Source organism: Cyprinodon variegatus, unplaced genomic scaffold, assembly GCF_000732505.1.
Source record: "Cyprinodon variegatus isolate N-32 unplaced genomic scaffold, C_variegatus-1.0 Scaffold552, whole genome shotgun sequence".
Lineage (NCBI taxonomy): Eukaryota > Metazoa > Chordata > Actinopteri > Cyprinodontiformes > Cyprinodontidae > Cyprinodon > Cyprinodon variegatus.
The window spans coordinates 500448-521352 of NW_015151005.1; the positions used below are offsets into that span (position 1 = coordinate 500448).

The 20905-nt window shown below is 36.7% G+C and overlaps 1 protein-coding gene across 3 annotated transcripts in view; it reads right to left on the reverse strand.

Moving 5' to 3' along the window:
* The window catches only part of LOC107095494 (voltage-dependent L-type calcium channel subunit alpha-1C-like), a 169004-nt gene that overhangs the window by 91988 nt on the left and 56111 nt on the right, over positions 1–20905 (reverse strand). For all 3 annotated transcript variants that reach the window (XM_015391617.1, XM_015391620.1, XM_015391621.1), the window contains exon 3: positions 8241–8380. In XM_015391617.1, coding sequence (XP_015247103.1) covers positions 8241–8380 — 140 coding nt within the window. The remainder of the gene's footprint in view (positions 1–8240; positions 8381–20905) is intronic.

The following is a 20905-nucleotide window of genomic DNA, read 5'->3' on the forward strand; positions in this document are numbered from 1 at the left end:
TGTGGGGATTTCCTAATTTATTAATCACCATTATTCTCAAAGGTCTTCAGTTTTATTTCTTGGTCATATAACTTGAATCTCTTTTTTTTGTTTCCTTAAAAATGAATTTAAATATTCACATATTCAAATGTGTTAAAGAAGAATACAGGCTTGCGGTCATAATTTTTAATGTGAAAAAATTGGCCAATTAATGCTATCAAAATGGAAATCTTTTATTTTTTTATTTTAATGGTAGAATCATCTTGTATGTGTTTATATTATATGTGCACCTTAATAGGAATAAATCATTTTTTTAGTATAATTTAATTTAAAAATATGTTGCCTTTAAAATCATGCTTTAAAATGTGCTGTACTGTAAAGTTGTCTGAAGCATTGTGTTACTTTTATCTGTAAAAGGTGTTTTATAGATAAAAAATAATACATCTAATAAATTAGATGTTTTATTTTTCCTTGAAAATATCAAATCCAAATATTATAATTCCGAATTAATGACTTATCTGAGAATCCTTTTTAATTCCTTGCTATTGTACATTGATAAAATTTATGTTAATATACATAATTACACTGCTGTGAAAATGCGTCTACCCCAACATCTGTTTTTGCTTTTGTCCCAATTAAACCTTTAACCAGATCATTAAACTATTTTCAGCATTAAGGATAAACTAAGGGTGTACAAACATAATTTTTAAAATGAATCATTTTTTTTAATGAAAAGTAGAATAAAAAACACTAATGATTTCTGACAGTACTCTGAAATATAGCAACATACATAATTTTATGAATCATACTATAGCATGTGTAGCCTACATTATTATATAATGGAAGAGCTATAAGTTTAAGTGAAATGAGAAGAAACAACCTTTTGAAGCCAGATTAAGAAGTTAATGACTGCTGCACTTTTGACAAGCTAAGTCTTTTTAAAGAAAAGGAAAAACATCAGTGTTTGTTCTTTACTGTAGGTGTCCAGACATAATGCATATACTGCAACCTTTGTAATCATAAAAGCACAGATATAATTTCCAATAAGTAGCTGTTGTCCTTTAATCTTTTAGCAACTATTATCCATGTTGTTTAGATTTAGCTATGTGTCCTTAGACCTAATGAATGATGAGCTTAAATTAACGTACATTAGGATGAGCGCATACCATTCCCAGTCTTTTCTTTTCCCCTAATTCTGCTTCTAACAGCCTTTAGAAAACAGTAGCTAGCTCAGCTCAAAGGCCAGTCACTAGTGTGGAAGTCATGGAGAATTAACAATTAGCAGAGATGAAATGGCCACTTGAAAGGGCCTCTCAAAACATGTCGCCCTCTCCGCTTTTCTCTCTCAGCCTCTCTATTTGATTAACTCTATGTCTGGTTGAGAAGCACAGCTTTTTTTTCCTGGTCTGACAAGCACGTCTGGGATCAACAAGTTAACACCACCAGCATTTCATTTAATAATTAATTAGTGTTTGTGTAGCAGCACTTAAAGGCCTATATGCATCCACAACCAAACATCAGATCAGCTCTGTACATTCATAGACAACTAGTGAGATACGATTCTGATTAAAAATGAAACACTATGAGGAAGTAAAATGTTGAATAATCTGTAGCATTAAAAATAATCTCACCTAGTTTAGCAAACCATTTAATTATTTACCCTTTGAACAACAGATTAACATTTTCTCTTATCAAAATTAAAGTTTGTAATGTGAAACTCTGGGATCAATTATGAGACTCTGCTTTGTATTTCAAAAGTATATATTTATCTTGCAGAATATTAGTATGCATACTTTATTCTTTTGATAACTGTTTTTTTTTTAGCAATTTTTAAACATGGAAGGGAGATCAAATAATCTGTATCAATTTGTGCAAAACACAACTGAACCAAGTCATACAGATGCTTCGGCATTAATTAGACCCGTAAAGTTTAATAGTTTTAGCTTCATTTTATGTGAAGATTCTCAGTCATCCAAGTCACACTCGATCTTGACCTGGAGCACTTTTAGGAACAATACTCGGGAGATTCCCCTTCCACCCGCCCTCACTTGACCCACACTCAGATGAGGGATGTGACCGAAACCACTGTGATGAGGCAGTTTACTACCCATCAGGACCCCCTAACGACCGTTAACACCCCTCATGTGTCCTCTTTGGCCAATTCAGTGGGAGGGATCAAAGCCACCTTTTGTCCCCCCCGTTTCCAAGTGGTTCCTGTCCCCCTTTTCCACCTTTTCTAATTCTTTATTAGACCTACACTATATAAATGTCAGTGCTCCCCGCCACTAGTTATATTTGAAGAAGCCTCTTGGATGGGAGATACAAGGTTTTCTAAAAACCTTCACGTCCAGTTCCCTAGAGTGAACTTTTTTCAAGATAGTTTAATTTTTCTTTTTTTTTTTCTTTTTGGTCATATGAGTCATATGAAATGTGTCCTTGAACTGTACAGCCGATGTATTCCGCCCTGTTTTCTCATTATTGCCTCAATACAGATCGATGTGAAGGTAATCAGCCTGTGGCACTGCTTGCTTAGTATAGCTTGCTTTAATAGCAACATTAGCTCATTATTATGTTGTCTTATATCTAAAGAAGTTTCAAATTAACTATTAGATTATTATTCCACAACATGATTTGAGAATGAAGCCGGAAACATAAAAAACAAACAATTGTAGTACATTACATATTTTCCAAACAGAAAGTGCTCTCTGCCAGTCCAAGTAGTGTAACACAGTTTACCTGCAGGTAGTTGTAATGTTTTAAAAGGTCAACTCATTTATGAGAAAGCATAAACCTTCTCAAAATAAGAAGGAAAAAATACGGCAGCTCATGAAAGGCATGTCCTGAAGTAAAAAGTCAGACTACCTGTTCATTTACACACACTTACACAAACCTTCACTAATCACCTCATAGGTATGTGTCAGCAGCAATGTGGCCTGTAGCATCTGCGTGTCGTGCATGTGTGTGCATGCTTGTGTTAGCTGGTGCCCGAGTCCCCAGGCTGCTATGCACCAAGTACAAGCTCTTTCACCCATATGGTGAATATTCCAGAGGGAGTGAACTCTTGTCGCTTCTCATCTGTACCCGCACACACCAACACACATGTAGAGGCACACACTGGCAGTTAAACATGCACATACAGGAGGATGAGCGCTTAGCCATGCACGTAAAAGGAGGCAGTGCTGTCACAGCTGAACATTTCTACACTGAGTGTATCTACTTGTCTGTTTTTCACAACAATTTAGTTCAAGTGGTTTTCCATTAGAACATTTTAGGATATTTTTGTGACAATATCTTAATGACATTTAGTCACAAAAAATAAAATGAAGGCACATCGTTAAATTCTGAATGATCTTTTTAGAAGTATTGATATTTTAACCATTTTTGTTTTTCTTAGTTGTTGTTTTTAAATAACTTTTAAATTCCAGAAAAATGCTTATTTTCTTTAATCAAGCAAAATATATCTGCAAAACTGTATTAAAAAGTGACTTTCTCAACAAGTATTATGCTCTTTGGGCTGAAATAACTCCAATTGAGCTTTTTGGAGGCAGCTTTGATATCCAGACGTTGGTCTGTGGCAAATGAGCCCCTTTTTCTACCATCAGCTTTGAAATTTCCATTTGACCACACAGACTCTCAATGACAATCAGACCTTAGTTTTGATTCTGTTCAGAGCATTTTTGTTATGCTTAGCCTGTCCTATATGTATCAACTGTTATGTTTTGGGTTACGGTCTTGATGCAAGGTCTATTTCCTGCTTCTGATTAAACATTTTGCTACAACATCTTTTTAAGCTTCTGTAGAATGCATGATAGAATCTGGATGGGTCAACAGTTAAGATCCTCAGATAGCCATCTCCACACTATGACACATCCACCTCTATGTTTCATGGTTTTGAGATCTTTTTATCTGGTTTATACCAAATATTTCCCCTGTTCTGGTAATCACACAATTCATTAGTAGTATCATTTGTTGAAAAAAAAAAAAAAAACATTTATACCATGGTGCTTGTCATGTTGCCTCATACTTTACTCTGGCCTTGATGTTTGTCTTAAATGTGCTGTCCTTGCACATCTTTTTAATGTTAAAGTACTCTCTTTGTGATTGAAAGACTATAATTTGCTAATAACTGTAGCAGAAACATGCTGTTTTTACAATAGGAATGCTTGGTTTTACAGACTTCTTTCAGCATCTTATGATCTGATCTCAAAATGATCTTGATTACACAGCCAGACCAATGGTGTTCTCTCTAAATGTGATGGTCAGGAGTGCATCAAATTAAACATATGAGATTTACCAAAAAACAGACTTTTTTTTTCAAACTGATTAGGAATGCATGATTTAAATAACTTTTAGTGGTGATCACTGTAGAATACCTTTATTCATAAATGTTAAATGTCATTGACTTTTTTTGTTATCTTCCTTATCGATCTTTAATGATGCGTTCACACCAAATGCGTTTTGGGCGTTGACACGTCCGATATAAATGTAAACTCTATAGGGAATGGCGTCAAGAGGCGACAGGTCTGAGCATAGATAGCGGTGTATCCAAGCATTCTGGCATCCGAGCATCCAAGTGCTTGATGCTGAAGTTCAGAACATTGAACTTTTGCCACTGGACACCAGAGCATCGACCAAAAAAAAAAGCTGTTCCAGGAGATTTTTTGGGGAGGAGACAGACACAGACAGACAAGCTTTTATCGTTCGGCAAGCATTCTGTATATGAAAAATAAATAAACGTCAAGGGGTTAAACTGCAATAATAATAAATAAAATAAAGCCGTGAGAATGATTTGTTATGTATGCTACAAGGAAAAGAGAACAAGCTTTTCATTATCGCTGCCAAAGCCTTTAATTATGAACTATGGTAGAACAGTTAATAAATACCCAAATTAACTAAAAATGTGAAAACTTGTCAAAAAAAATCTTCAATTGTATATTCTGGTACTTGGAGTTTGTACCACAAACCTTAAATACTCTTTATATTCACTTCGTGCCGCTATGAACCAGCAGGAAATCCCCCACAAACTGGATTCAGCAGAGAGCTTTTCAACGGTATCCTTGAGGTCTGCAGCTACGAACAAGAACTATATTTTAGAAGAATCATAATCCTGATGAACTGACTGCACAGATGATGTTTTAGAGGGGATTTTTTTGCTTAAAAACGTGCTGAAACAATTTTTCCAATTCATAAAAGTAAATAAAGCCAAGCTGCTGTCTAGCCTGAACCTACAGAACAGGGGTAAATAGATAAAGCTGAGCATCCAGACAGTTTGATCCAGTGTCCCAATTTCAGAGTTTAAGCATTTTTTGATGCCCAAAACACATTCGGTGTAAACGCCCCATAGGTTTTACAGATCAGAAGAAGGATGTGTAGCTTTTTGAGATTTTTTTTGCAAACTTAATTTCACTTTCCAAAGAAATTATCTTGCCCTGTTGGCTTATTATATGTTTAATTTCAGAATTTTGCCCCTTATTTTTTCTATATTGTTTAGTAAGCTTAGAGTTTGGTCTATATCAACCAAAACAAAACTACGTGCACCGGAGGTAGGATACTGTGAGCGCGCAAAATGAGCAAACAAGGAAGAAATGGAGTCAAATAAGTCAACTTCCAGCATAAATGTAAAAAGGAATATGGAAAATTTAAAGTGTTAAACATGCACACAAAATAATTTGGTGTAAAGAGTGACAAGACATGGGTAGCACTCAGAATACAATATGAACGTTGGTGTTTGCCGAATCGAGGGCTAAACCTGAGGAAACATTCAGATTCTGCTGCTTTGTTGATGGATGCGTGATGATGTGCTGCCAGCAGAGGGCACACAGCCATATAGATGTCTGCTGATCAAAATGATTTTAAGGCTCAATAAGGACTAAAACACTACAACGAGAAATGCTTGGTGTGTGTGTAGATTTATTAAATCTAATCGGCATAATAAATGACTATGCCCCTTTAAAGGAAACATAACCTTAAAGAACCTGAGTAATACATGGGCTAAATACTCTAGAATAGCAAATTAGTAGCTATTAATTGTCCCTGAATTTGACTATGTCCCAGCTGAATTTCAAGGTGGAGCCCACATTTGCTCCATGTTGCAAGGAAATCACCATTTATCCATTTTTTTTCTGGCACGCTTAATCCCAAGTGGGGTTGCGATGGGTGCTGGTGCCTATCACCAGCTGTCTATGGGCGAGAGGCGGGGTACACCCTGGACACGTCACTAGTCCATCGCAGGGCAACAAAGAGACAAACAGGACACATTCATACCTAAGGAGAATTCAGAGAAGCCAATTAACCTAACAGTCATATTTTTTGGACTGTGGGAGGAGGCCGGTGTACCCGGAGAGAAACCACGCATGCTCAGGGAGAACATGTAAACTCCACACAAAAAGACCCCGGGCCGGGAATCAAACCCACAATCTTCTTCCAAGGATTCTTGGAGCAGTGAATCTGCAACACACTGCGCCCTTTAGCTGCCGAAATCACCATTTACTGAGACACTTAACATCTCACTGCAATATAAACAAATGCTGCATTACAGTAAAATCCTAAAAATATAGAGGTAATATGCTACGAGAGGGACAGGCAAGGAGAGTTGATAGCTGAAATGCTAAAGGTTGTGTTTATGCCTGCGGCACTGGGACCATGTTCTTTGCATGTGTGTGTTTTTATGAGCTGGAGCAAAATGTGTTAAGTAAGTGAAGCCTAATGTGAGGGAACAGTTGACTGGCAATGAAGAAGACTGGTTTAGAGTGTTTGTATCTGTGTTGTTGAAGCCTCCCCTCAGGTCACAGGCCGCTTCCTCACTGCCTATCTCCCACTTACAAACACACCCACACACTTGCACACATGTATACCCTCAATTAGACCGCTTTTATGGCTTTAATGTATCTGTCAGGTCCACTGGTTGTAATGCACGGGAAAAAACTATGCACTTGGCTCAGCTGGCGTGAAGTCCCACACAGATGCACAAAAGAAGCAGAGGGTTTAGCAGATAGTCTTTGTTGCCGAGTTTCAGATAAAGGAAAAAAACAGAGCAGAGCTTTGCTATCAGCAACTCACAAGCTAATCAGTTTAAGCTGCAGCATTTCTCTGCAGGCCAAAGTTGAGTACTGGTCTTTCATCTGCATTCAAAATGAGCCACACAAATCTTACTTTACCAAACAAAAAACATACTAGAATGATTTTTATAATGTGGGAAAAAAATCTTAGCTTTCAGATTTTCTTACTTTTGTTACAACAGTAGCTTAATTATGGAGAAAATTCTATTCAGAATTATGCTGACCAATATTGGAATCATAGTTTCTTTAAAACAAATATTAATTAAGGTTGGAAGTAATTTCTTTAACACATATAAAAAGTCAAAGGCCTTAAAACCCACACTTTTACCCTACACTTTACCTTCTTGGTTGGAATTTGGGCACTTATGTTTTTTATGCATATAATAATATTAAATATCTGAATAGACAAAAAAGAAAAGACTAGAGCTATGATATGACTTATTGCATACAAAGAATGCTGCTTATTTAAAAAGGTTTGAACAGCGTACACTTTAAAGGGTGATAATATCATCTAAACTTTCAATGATAAGTTGAATGACCAACATTGGAGATTAATAAAAGTAACACATATGCTGGCAACATTGATTTAGCCTCTGTAGAAGTGGAAGTAAATAAATAAATTTTTTTAGAATTTTAAAAAATACATTATTTTGTGATAAATCAGTGCCAAAACTGCAATTAAACATTGAATGACTTTTTTATGCATGTTCAAATTTATTGCATAGTGCCAGTCATAATACTAAACTTCAACATATTTTATCGAGATCATTTGTGACTGACATAATTTACATTAACGGAGCATTCGACTACTAAACCAAATTGGGGTTTATTTGTTGTATCAGAATAAACGAAGCAGAAACATAGGTAAACCAGTTTCTAATATTTATTGTAAAAAAAATTATATATATATAAACTTTTTAGTAATTGAAATTCTAGCAAAAATTATGGAAGTTTTAAGCTTCAGAGTGACAAAATTAAAAAGGTTCAAGGGATGAATGCTTTTAGAAGTCTCTATGCATTCTGTAGTAGAGCTACTCTAAGACTATTTTGTTTCTTAAATTTATAATTAAAGTCAGAGCAGAACATTGGTGTTTTGTTTAATATAGAAACTGCTCTGATTTGCAAGTCACTCTAACCCAGAACCCACTGCACCTTATAAACCTTTGTTTTTTTTTGTTTTTTTCAACCATTCTCTGCACTTACCCTACTACTACAATGATGAAGTCAAGCAGATTCCAGCCGTTCCTCAGGTAGGCGTTGGGATGGAAGAGCAGGCCGTAAGCTATTACCTTGAGAAACGCCTCCACCGTAAAAATGATTAGGAACAGGTACTCCACACGCTCCTGCGGACACAGAAAAAGGCAAGGTCCACTAATTTATCAGAGCAGCAGCTTTGCAGGAGATAACAGAATATGAGAAAACAGTAAATGAGAGGAAATACGTTTGCTAAAGGTATCACTGCTCTCTTACAGGAATAATTTCTCTCCTCGATTAAGGAAATCCTAAACACTCAAATCTGAGTAGTTCCCTTCACTGTAGTACCCTACAGTAGCTATCCTAAAATATACTGTATGCCCAATTGCTAGCTTTGTTTTTCCATGTCATCATTTTATTACATTGTGGTAAAATGTAGAATCAAGAGAACTGGTCAATATCTTTATTGTTCCTCTAAGTCCTGCACAAGATGCATCTTGCATCTAGCTCCTGGTTGTCTGCATGGATGTGTAATGTGTGTGTCTTTGATTATTTTTTTGTGTTAACATGTATTTGTTTAACTTGTGGTGTACACAATCAAAACGTTTTGATTGTTTTATCAGAGCAGCCATCTTCCGGTCCCTCATGGCCGTCGTCTGATGCACATATGAACACACACACACACGTAGACATTCAGAAGCAGTGTTCCTACCAAAGCATTCCCTCAGAGATTGTTGTCACAGTGTCGACCTCATGCCCGAGGTCCTGAGAAATGTCCTCATATGGCTCTCTGAGCGTAGGATCATAAGACTTTTTTGATTATTTGGATAAATTGTAAACAATTCATCATCCACGTAATTATCTGTCAGATCTCTTTTATAGCTGTTCTGAGCTGGAAGACTAAAACATGAATGCACTATATCTAGTTATGTCAGATGATCAAACATATTTGGCTACATCTGTCAATCTGCTCATTCGTCTCAGCCCCTGATCCCTCTCTGTTAATCCCACTCTTTTCCCATGGACACAAATGCACACAAGGCCAGAGGTTTAGGAAAGAGGGCCAGCCACGTCCCTAAAGGCTAAAGCCTTATCCCCTGGGAAAGACTAGCCAGACCTGAACCTGGAGGGACCGAGCTTCTCCAAAAAAAAAAAAAGAAAAACAAAGTAGCTGAAATATACAGTAGGTGTTATATTGGGATACTTTCATATGAATATAGCCCTGTTTTTGTATTTAAGTTGTGATGTCTAAACAACAATTACACATTTCTTATACAAACAGACTCCAAACCCCTCAGGAATAGAACTAATAGCGAAATATCATTCGCTGCAAAAGCAGTATGAAAAAAAAAAAAAGCGTAACACTAAGCATAACTTAAAGCATTTTTTTTTTTTTAAACTAGCAAAGTTGTTAAAAGAAAAAAAACAGATTAGAAAGTCTATGTTTTCATGGCACAAAATTATAAAGGCTACTTATCTTTGCTCCTTTGAAAGCTACAGGTAGCTGCACTATGGTATACCACAAACGCTTGGTTGTATGTTCACAAAAGCCCAAAAAATTATATTTCAACCTCCACAAGAAATTCAGTCAGCAGATATTATCCTTGTAGTTGCAGGGCGACAGTGGCTCCGGGTGCAGGAGTTTGCAACCCTCAATCTGAGGGTTGTTGGTTCAAGCCCTGGCTCCGACTTGGGCAAGACACTTAACCTGCATTGCCTACTGACTGTGGTGCCCTCTGTCAGTGAGCCCCAGGGCAGCTTTGGCTACAATGTAGCTTCCCACCATCAGTGTGAGTGTAAATGGGTGAATCACTAAGTGTAGCGTAAAGCACTTTGGTCAATTCTCCTGACTTGAAAAAAAATGCTATAAAAATACAGGTAATTTACCATTTCATTCACGTTATTATAAAAATTACACGTCCTGGATTGAACTTTCTATTGAATAACTGATGATTAAATCGGTTTGTCTAACCTACAAGGTAAGAAGTGAGCTTGGTGATGAATTTTCTCCAAATTCTAAAGATCCAGTCAATGTTAGTTCTTTTAAAGGAGCATAGCTCACACTCAAGAGTTTTGCAGAAGTTAGCCAACTCTGATGACAAGTTAAATGACACTGGTATTGTGCACACATGGAAGGAGAGGAGAAAGAAAATCTTCTGCCATGGCAACTTCTAAGGTCTTTTGTTTAGAGGCATATTGTCTTTTCAGGGGATAAAGTTATAAATATAGCAGTTATTTTGAGAAGAGCTTTTTGGTATTTAAGTTATCTTTTTTACCAGTGCAGATCTCAGCTCCCTCCATTTGTTAAATGTTTCCCATATATTCACTCTAGTTATTTCATCAACCATTAGGCTTCAATTTGTCCTTTTTTTTCTGGTAAAAAGATTTTTCTTACTCAGGGAGTCTTTAATTTGGTTTAAGGTGGACTTGTTGCTGGACCTTTGTGATCTCCTACTAATGCATTGATTGTGTTACCTACACCTGTCTAGATAATTATGCCCAGCAAACTCCTAATGTGGTACAAACCAGGACACGGAATTTATTCCCATCCAATCATCCATAGAGTCTCAAGTACTAAAACAAGAGTAAATATGAACAATATTACTGTCATGTTAAACTAATCCACTGTACACCTCATTAGAAGTTATTTTCCTAAATCTAAAAAAAGGCTGTTCATGTACTTAAATGGGCAAACAAAATCTAATTGGTAAGTTGCTAAATTGGTTATGATGGTTATTTTAGGATCATGGCTAATAATCAAAGTCAACAAATAAATCAGCAGCCTTAACTTAAAGTCAATGTTGAAGATGGATTTGTATACAAAAGGTTGACTGAGATCGGTTGTTGGGGCTGATCTGAATCTAAAGCAACTCCAGAGAAAACAAACAAAGCTGCTGGAGCATGGAGAATGACTCTATCACAGCAGCTTTGGGACCGACTCAAAGTGGCCTTGTGTTGACTGCTAAATGAGATTATGAACAACAGATAAAAAGTGAATTAATTAATGTTGAAGGATTTCGACCTGTGCATAACGCAGCTCCTGATCATATAATTTGCTTCTTTTTGTTTCTTTTCTTTTTCAGAAGCACTAGCTAACACACTAAAGAACTCAGGTGCTTCGGATGTTTGCATTTGGCACATAAAATAAAAATGTTTATACTTAATCCTGATCATATTTTTATTGAAAATTTAAAGGTATAAATGAGAGATTTTACTTTAATCCCAAGGCTTGTTTTGTTTGTCTATTTCACAATCGCCCACATAAGATCTTTTGATAGCCATCAAATTTTCTGATGACCCTCCACCACATAGTATGCTGGTGTGGAAGGAATTAATCTCACAAAGACACACAAACACATATCCTCCCTTGTCACCAACGCTCTCCATAACACTCCCTCTTTTTGAATGCACATGGATACAAACACCCAGGCCTTGTATCTGCTGGTGACAGGCAGACAGTGTGGCGCTCAGAAGAATAAAACAAAGAAAAACATCTGGTAGGAACAGCTTAGCCTGACGGACACAAACGCACGCTTCCCCTTCTCCTTTCATTCCATTCATACAGACCCATAAAGGGGGAAATCCATAAGGGGCACTAATAATTTGGTAAGTGAAAGGGATGAAATGGGAGATAAAAGATGAGAGACTGAAAGAGAGTGAGAGAATCTGGTAAAAGGAAGAGAGACAGACTAAAAGAGACAGAGAGGGAAAAGAAGGCAGACAGAAGGACTGAAAGGTGAGTATGTGGGAGAAATAATTAAGTTAACTGTGATAGGTCAACCAAACCACCTATCCATCAACTAGACCAATCAGATTATAGTATTGACATTCTACCATAGAGCGGGCAATGTTTCCATTTAAAATGACATTCTGTGTTTGTGTGTGTGCCAAAAGACAGGATCAGCCATTAAGCTGCTTTTGAAAGATCCCTCAAAGCCATCATATTCTATTGCTGCGTGGCACTCAGGTACTTTGGACATCAGCCAATTGCACATAAAAACATAAAGAAACAGAGCCCTTCAAACAAGCCATTTTTATTTTAGAACGGCCATTAAACATGTCTAAGCTACATGACCATGTATAAATACTGTGTTTAGAAGAGATGTAAGAAGATCTTAATTCACCACTGATTATCAAATTGAGGCATCTCCTACAAAGTGCTTTCCAGAAAGTTATTGAAGTTTGGACATTTTTGTGTAAGCTAATGAAAGTACTTGAATATTAGGCTCTGCTGTATACTGTAGGTTATGATTAACTCATTTTCAGCACTTTTTGCATTGAGCAATCAAAAGCAATACAAATTAAATTACTGAATTTAAATGTCATGGCACGCTATATAAGAAATAGAATATCAAACTTTTGAGTTGTCCAGATGTTAATCGACTCAGCCTAATTAAATCTAGAAGGTTTTTTTGATTTTCTCTGGTTTTTGTCCCTCTCGTCTCATACAGGTTTGGAAGCAGATTACTAGGAGTTATAGATATCTTCCGTGTTTATTTTTTCTGTTTTGTTTTATTTTTCTCTTTTCATGCACTCTTTCTCCCCTCAGTTATTTTCCCCTCTTTCTTTCTTATCCCCCTTTCTCTCCGTTGTGTTGGATTTTCCTCCTGAAATAATTTTCAATAAGGCTCATATACAAGTACCATGGTTTGCTTGTGAAAGCAAATCTTTTGGGCTATCATCTAGCTCTGGGGCATCTATACTGGAGCTATATAGGCAAAACAGGACACAAAAAAGAGAAAATAAAAAGACAACAAAAGTCGACCACCAGCAACCTTTCTCTTTGCCAACCCTTCCAACTCATGTGATCCTATAACCTAAAATCAATAAAGAAAGAAAACAGTCAGATACTTTTAGATCTTTGTCACAAAAAAATATAGTTTAGCAAACTTTCTAATCAAACTTTACAGTTTTCCTTCTAATAACTAATTTCCATTCCTTTGCCCGCTGTTTGTCCCATTCCCTCACTTATTTGTCACCTACTCTCCTTCTTCCACTCATCTTTCTATCTCTCAAACCCAGTGAGTGCCAACATGAAGTTACCATAGAGATCACGATGGGTGCGGACAGGTTTCCATAGAAACTGTGGGCTATGGCAGCAGCATTTTTTTTCCACACAAAGACAGATGACACTGATCAGTACTGTACCAAGAATATCCACAGCACATAGTCCTAATTACTACTCTGCTGTCAGGATCTAGAATTCCTATTGTGTGTCTGCTGCATGGGCATGCATGCATATGCTGACAACAGAGATGTTGCACTGGTATAGTTTGGGTTTTTCTTTTTTTTTTAGTTATCCCAGTTATACAGTCATGCTACTAGTTGTTTGTGCAAAATGTCTGTAGGCTAATACAATTATTTTCTCCTTAACATTTGTCATAACTGTAATGAATAATGTGTTTAAGCTAACAACCATAAATTCCATTTTATGGTGTTTTCTGTAAATGTATGATCACACCTTCATATAACATTACTACAATTCAATAAATATACATAGACTCATAAATTGTCCTATAATCAACTGGTTTATAGGTATGTATAAATGTTCGTGTTTGGATGTTTGCATTTGTTTAAGACAAAATAACTTGTACCTGTTGAATGCAAGAGTGAAAAGATAATAGGAGACAATAATAGGGTAAACATATTTTTCACTAGAAAGACATAAAAAAGGAGTAAAACATCTTTCCTCTTCTTATTTTCCTTATTCATCCATCCCTGTTAACATTCCCTTTGTTTTTTCACTTGTGACAAACTACCTCTCCAGATCTGCATTCTGCTGCATCTGACTTATCACGACTTTGCTGCCTCACCACGCAATGAGACGCTGGAAAGGAGGAAATGCTGGAAACATGGACATGCATTCCACTACTGTCCTAGATCAGAAATGATCCTCTGTCCTTTCATAAAGAGAGGCAAAAAAAGAGACATTAAACATGCAGAGTTGCCTGCCAAGATGAAGATGAAGTGAAATGACAAACAAACACACAGATCAGTGTATTACATAGAGATCAGTGTTGCTGATTCTAAACTGTCAGTATGGATAGATTACTAGACTCTTACTCTGTGCATGACTAACGACACGCGCGCTCATGTCTCTGTGTGTGTGGAGTCGTCTAGCATCTCTCTATAATCAATCATGCAGTTGTGACTAGAACAGACACTGAAGTCGGCAGAAATTCAAAAAGCATATGGTAGTATCCTGAAGCCGTACACTTAAATAACCTCACTAACAACGAATGACTAAATATTTTCCAATTAAATAAAATTGTCAAAACTTGGTCCTGAAAGTATTGTTATTTATTTATTTACTTTTTCAATTTTAAGCCTTACACACTGAAACTTAAAAACACAGAAATACAGTAGGCCACATATTCAAAGAAAAAAATTATATTTAACATGATCTTTTTCAGAACATCCAGTTCAACATTTAAAAATCTTATTACAAAAAATATGTGCTTTATCCACCAAACTTGAAATGTAATTTGCATTTTTGATAGAGGAATGCACAGGTAGTGCTTAGATCAGTTAATTCCAAATTTCTGACTATATCACACAGGGTGTGCGCTTAATGTGCAAAGCTATAACTACCACTTTTCATTAACTAAAGTACAAGCATGACCAGATTTAGGTTTATTTTATTTTGATCTGGCACATCAACAAAGTTATTTGATACAATTCATGCTAAATTAATACACTATCATCATCTTATAATACATCCTTTTTGAATAGTACACGTATTCTAGCATTAGGGGTGCAAACGATCTTAATTTTTTAAATTTCTGTACAACATCTTTGAGTGTTCCTAACAGGACAGACCATAAATATATATAATAGATGTATAGAACTGGATTGTTGGGACAATGATCGTGTGCCTTTATGCACCACTGTCACACAAGCTGATTATGCAGATAGAAGATTAGTTTTAATAGTCATTTGAGACAGACAAAAATATCGAACCATCTCTCTACTAAATGCTAAGCGTGCCACTTTATCTTACAGCCTTCTTATGCATTACAGAAGTGATCGACAGTGAACCCTCGCTAAAACATAGTTCACGCTGCTTCATGGATTAGCATCGTGCATCGTGTTCTGCTTTCTGACTGGCTAAACAGTCTCCACGCTCCTTCTCTACCTGTGTGTCAGTAACGTTAAGGTTTAATATATTAACATACATATACATGTAAATTAAAACAGCTTGCCAAATTTAAAGTGATATTTTCTCCAAAACCCATAATGTCGACAAAATAATCTGCCCCGACAAAGGCACCCTGCGGACGGGCCCAAAAGGCAGAGGAAGATGCTAACTACCGCAGAAAAAGTTAAACATCTGGACATGCTAAAGAATGGTAGAAGCTATGTGGCTGGAAAAAAAAGGAGCTATCAAATGTTTTGTAAAGCCCATTTCACTGTTGCCTTTTCAGGGATTATAAAAGCTAGACTAACAAAATAAAGTGGTTATTTTCTCCTAATATTAATCAATTGATTCTATATATTCTCTATATTTTTGATGGTTAACTGAAATTAACTAAAAAACAAATAGTCTAAGTCACGTGGATGAAAAGATTTTATTATTTTCATATATGGACATGAGGAGAAAAACTGCAAGATTAGAGAAACTGAGTTTTTCTCTCATCCTTTTCTTGATTAGTTAAATCTCTACAGTAATAAAAACTGTGATTTGCAAAAAAGTCCCTTGCAGAACTGAATTATCGCTTGTAAAATAAGAAATTCTGCAAGTTCTGAGAAGGAAAACGTCTTAACTGAACAAATGAAAGGACACCCTTTTTTTAAGGTGCCTTTCTTGCTTCCCTCTCTGTTCATGGTAAATCGCTCCTATCAGAGCTGAACACACCACTCTATCTCCCCGCTGTATGCTGAAACAGCCATGCCTGTAAATGTGACTCTGTTAGGATTGCTCTGTCATTTCCCCCTCTGGTTAGTGTCTACTGAAGCATGACCAGAGCACAATAAAATGAAAACTACAGACCCAACAAGAAAATACTGACAATTGTGACTATATTCAGTGAAAGGCAGTTTTATTTCAGAGAACGCTGACTCGATGTACACTACTATAGGCAGGCAAGTGGTTTGATAAGCAATAATTCATTAGGGCTGAAGTTAATGCTGCACGTATTTTTTATTAAATAAATCAACTTTTTACTTTTTTTTTTTTGTAACTCCAAATAACCATTCTAGGTGCTTCTCTATGTTGGATTTCAGCAATGATTAACTGGGAAACAGATTATTATTTCCATCCAATTCTTGTAATTTTTTACTAAAATCCTGTATTAAGTAAATTTAATCAGATTATTGCTTTCCCATCTTTTGGGTCAGGCCCTTTTTTTCTTAACATCTTCCCAGTGGGTGTTTTAACTAATGTGAAAACAATCCATAGGCATTTTGGACATTTTACCAAGTGGCTTGTCTTTGCTTTAAGAGATGGATGATAATTGTATAATTAGATCTGTTGCGTCTCTGTGGTTTAATATCTTGAGGGGTTGTTTTTAATAAGAGTCCACACATTATGTAAGGAAGTCTCTTTTCACTAATAACATTTGAGGTAAGTGAAAAATGTTATCTGTTAGCTACTTCTATACTGGCATTGTTCCATTAATGAATTCTAAAGTAAAAGGTATTGCATAAAATTAACCCCCCAAAATCTCCCACCTCATTATTATTAAAGCTCCAAAATGATATGGATATTTTTAATTTCTTTGTTTTAATGAGGTTTGAATTAATTTTAGTTCAGATTTTTAGATGTTTACCCATTAAATGCTTATTCTTCTTTACAAGAAAAACGTTTCTTTATAATAAGTAAATGAGAGCTGCAGTATGTCATAATAGGTTCCTTTTAAAATAATAAATACCTTTGTAATTAAGGCTAAATGTATTATTTTGAATACTTAATTGCAGCTAAGCACAAACTTACAAGAAAAGGATCAAATGCTTGCTTCTAAAATGTTATTTAATTCATTAATTTGAATTTAAAGTCTCATCTCTACTGGAGCTCCACAGTATGGTGAATCACACCAGTATCAGTCTATTTGCAAAGCATTTCTTAGAAAGGAAAAGTAGAATTTAATTGGGTACAGAATGGTAAAAGTCCTTGTCAATGGGTTGAAATAACCTTAAGTCTGATAGTCTCCATCTCATAATCACAACCACAGGAGTGACGGATAAGACAGTCTGTCTGCCTGACTGAGAGAAACCTCATCTAAACAACTTTAGTAGGTTTAGAAATGTTAATTTTCATTTTTTTTTAATAGGATGTTTGTTTTGACTGGAAGCAATCTTAATTTATTTATGGGAAGAGTAGAACTGATATTTTTCAGTCCAATTCTGAATTGAGGTTAATTTTACCTACCGTAAACAACGATACAGTATATAAAATTGGCCAGGGTGATGAATAACTTACTATTTGGCTCAGATGTGGCTAATATTTACAAAGTTAACAAAGTTATGAGCATAAAAAACGTTGCTTAAAGGAAATTTCTTTAAACCTGATTATCAAATGATGCGTCTTGAATATAAATCCGGGAACCTACCACAGACTATGTGTTAAAGGGTAATGGAGAATTTTAAACAGAGGTTAAGTTTGGTAACATTTAAGAACTTGATTACTGCAACCCACACAATAGGTTATAAATTATTTTTGTCTCTTTTTGCTCACTTTATCCCTTTATCCTTTTTTGTTTATTTTTTTCTTTCTGAAAGGCATTTCAACAGCTCAAATACACCCAAACATTTTCCAAGATACTAAGTCTTAGAGATGGGATTTATTTGTGGAGGTTCAGCTTAAAAATAATACAGCAGGCAAGTCCAAGGTTAATAATAAAAGGTTTGTTTCCCCATTGACAGGAGTTATGTGTACAGTGGCAATAAACTGTGAAGATTTAAAGTGATACCAAAATGTTTTCTTTTTCATATATCCCTCTAACCTAGAGAATCCCCACTGATGAAGGAAAGGAGGCGGATGTAGCTATTCTGCTGGGTGCCATAGCAATGTCACCATGACACCCAAACAGGATTAGCTGCTAACATTCAGTCCCCTGCTGTTACCATAGTAGCACTGTTCAAACTGCAATGTGTGAGCTATAAAAAGACTAAACTTTAGAAGAAGTAAAATAAAATAATCTTATAATGGTAAAGCAGAAAGGGTAACAAATGTATTTTCTGTTCATGTTCCACAAATGTGAATTTCAAAACAATAAGACTGAGAAAACTACAGCTGATAGATGGCAAATGAAAGGTCACGGACTCCGATGATAAAGGTGGAAAAGGATAACATTAGTTTATGATCCTTCAGCTTAAGCCTAAAGTTGTGGGTTTTTTTTATACTTCTGAATTCTCTCTTTTGTGAAATTCAACTTCTAGCATCTTTGAGTGAAACTAAAAAAAAAAAACTGAGGTCTGTTGGTGTTAAGATTTTCACAAACTGTAACTAAAGCTCCCAGTATGCCTTGCTAGTTGAGCCCCTGTGTTTGGACATCATGGTGACCTCATGATATTTTACAGGTTGAAGTCAGTATATATCACCTCCATTATTCCTTCGATATAGGAAGTTTTTTTAAGCTTGTAGTCTATGTGAGCACCATCTTCAGCCAGACTGACTTATGCTGAATAAATGGCATAACAGTCTGGAAAGGAGCATTCAAAGATGGAACCAATAAAGACAGCAGAAACATTTTGGGACCAATCTGATAAATATGGACATGATTCAAAAACTTTTTTTTTCTTTTTTAAAGAAAAGCTCTTTCTGCAGCCAGTTGTTGAAATTTTAAAAATATAAACCCCTCTTACAGGGCATAATAAAGAGCAAATTTAAAACATCTCTCCTTTGCATTGTCCGACCTTTAGACAATAAAGTTTGTCTAAGTCTAAGTCTTGGCTGCTGCAGTCTTGACTGTTACAGTTACATAAATAACAAAGATAAAGGAAGCCAAAATGGTGGTTTTAAAAAAAGACAGGTGGAAAGCTTTTTAACAGAGCTATGTTTCTGTGTTCTATCTTTAAAAGCATCCAATCTGTCAGAAAAAATTCTCCAAATCTTGCCTTTAATGGAAAGGCCTGTTAACATTAAAAGGTAAGGAACAGAGAAACTGTTGTTTGTTCGGTATTGCTGTGCTACTAACACGCTGCTAATTTTAAATGCTGATAGTTTAAAATGTCCATTTTATAATTATTCTCTTTATTTAGAAAATAATTAAATGTAGTTTAACTGCAGGGCTTTCCACTCTCTGCGAGTGCCTGGTGGTTGGGATCCTCCTTGCGGGACGGAGGTGTGTCAATCCCACAGAAGAGAAAGCCCTCCCACAATGGGCCCACCACCTGCAGGGGGATCCATTTTGGACCACAGCAATGATGACTGGGCAGCAGAAAGATGCTAAAACTGGTTCTGGGGACATGGAATGTCACCTTGCTGGGAACAGTAAGCGCCTGAGCTTGTGCGGGAGGTGAGCGATATGCGCTAGTTGGGCTCACCTCCACACAAATAGCCTGGGTTCTGAAACTCTGCTCATTGAGAAAGTCTACAGGAAAAGACAAAGGGCTTAGTTGGTTCTGCGTTTCTCCCCCAGTTCCTCTTTCTGATTTTGTAGTTCATCCTAGTGGATGAGAGGATTGCATCCCTCCAGCTTCAGTGGAAAGAGAAGATTTCTGACTGTTGTCTTGAGTACAGAACACCCGACCTTTTTGCAGCCTTGCTAGGAACCCGTCTCTGGGATTACATTAATCTGCTGTGTGACTTAAACACCTATGTGGGAAATGATAGTGACACCTAGAGGGGCATGATTGGGAGGAACAGACCCCCAGCTCTCAACCCTAGTGGTCTTTTGTTATTGGACTTCTTTGTAAGTCATGCATTGTCCATAATAAGAACCATTTTCAAGCACAAGGGTGTCACCCTAGGTCAGAGGTCAGTTTTTACTCGGATCCTCGGCTGGAATTCTAGGACACCCCAGTAATGTAAGGGGTGGAGCTGCCTACAGATCACAACCTGGGGATGAGTTGGATATGCTGTGAGGACATTAAACAGATTTGGCCCTCCCAATCGAGTAGTATGGGTCATTTGGGAACGACTTGCAGAGCCCTAGGTCAGAGATATACTCGACTCCCACCTCAGCGAGAGCTCCTCTCAGATTCTGGGGGAGGCTGGGGACATGGAGTCTGACTGGATCACTTTCTCTGCCTCTTTTGTTGATGTGACTGTCCCGTTATGGTCGTTGACTCTGGTAGTAAGGGATGCTGAAAAGCAGGGAATGGAGTTCTATTGAGTTTGGTTGGCTCCTGAGACAGCAAGCAGGTACCCTAAGGCCAAGCATGCCACTGCCCTAGCAGTTGCAGAGACAAAAACACAGGCCTGTGAAAAGTTTGGAGAGACCATGGAAAAACTTATCAAAGTAGGTTTATCAAATTACCAGCCTCAAAGTATTTCTGGCAAACTGTTTGGTGCTCCCTGATAGGGAAGCAGTGCTTGGCTAACAAATGTTTTAGCAAGAGTGGGGATCTGCTGACCTTGAGTGAGGACATTGTCAGACTGTGGATTTAATACTTTAAGCATTTCATAAACTAGGCCGGCACATTTTCTGTGGTGGAAGCAGAGGCTAGGTGCTGAAATGCAGATTTGTTCATCACCAAGGCTGAAGCCACTGATCTGGTCAATTTTTTAGATT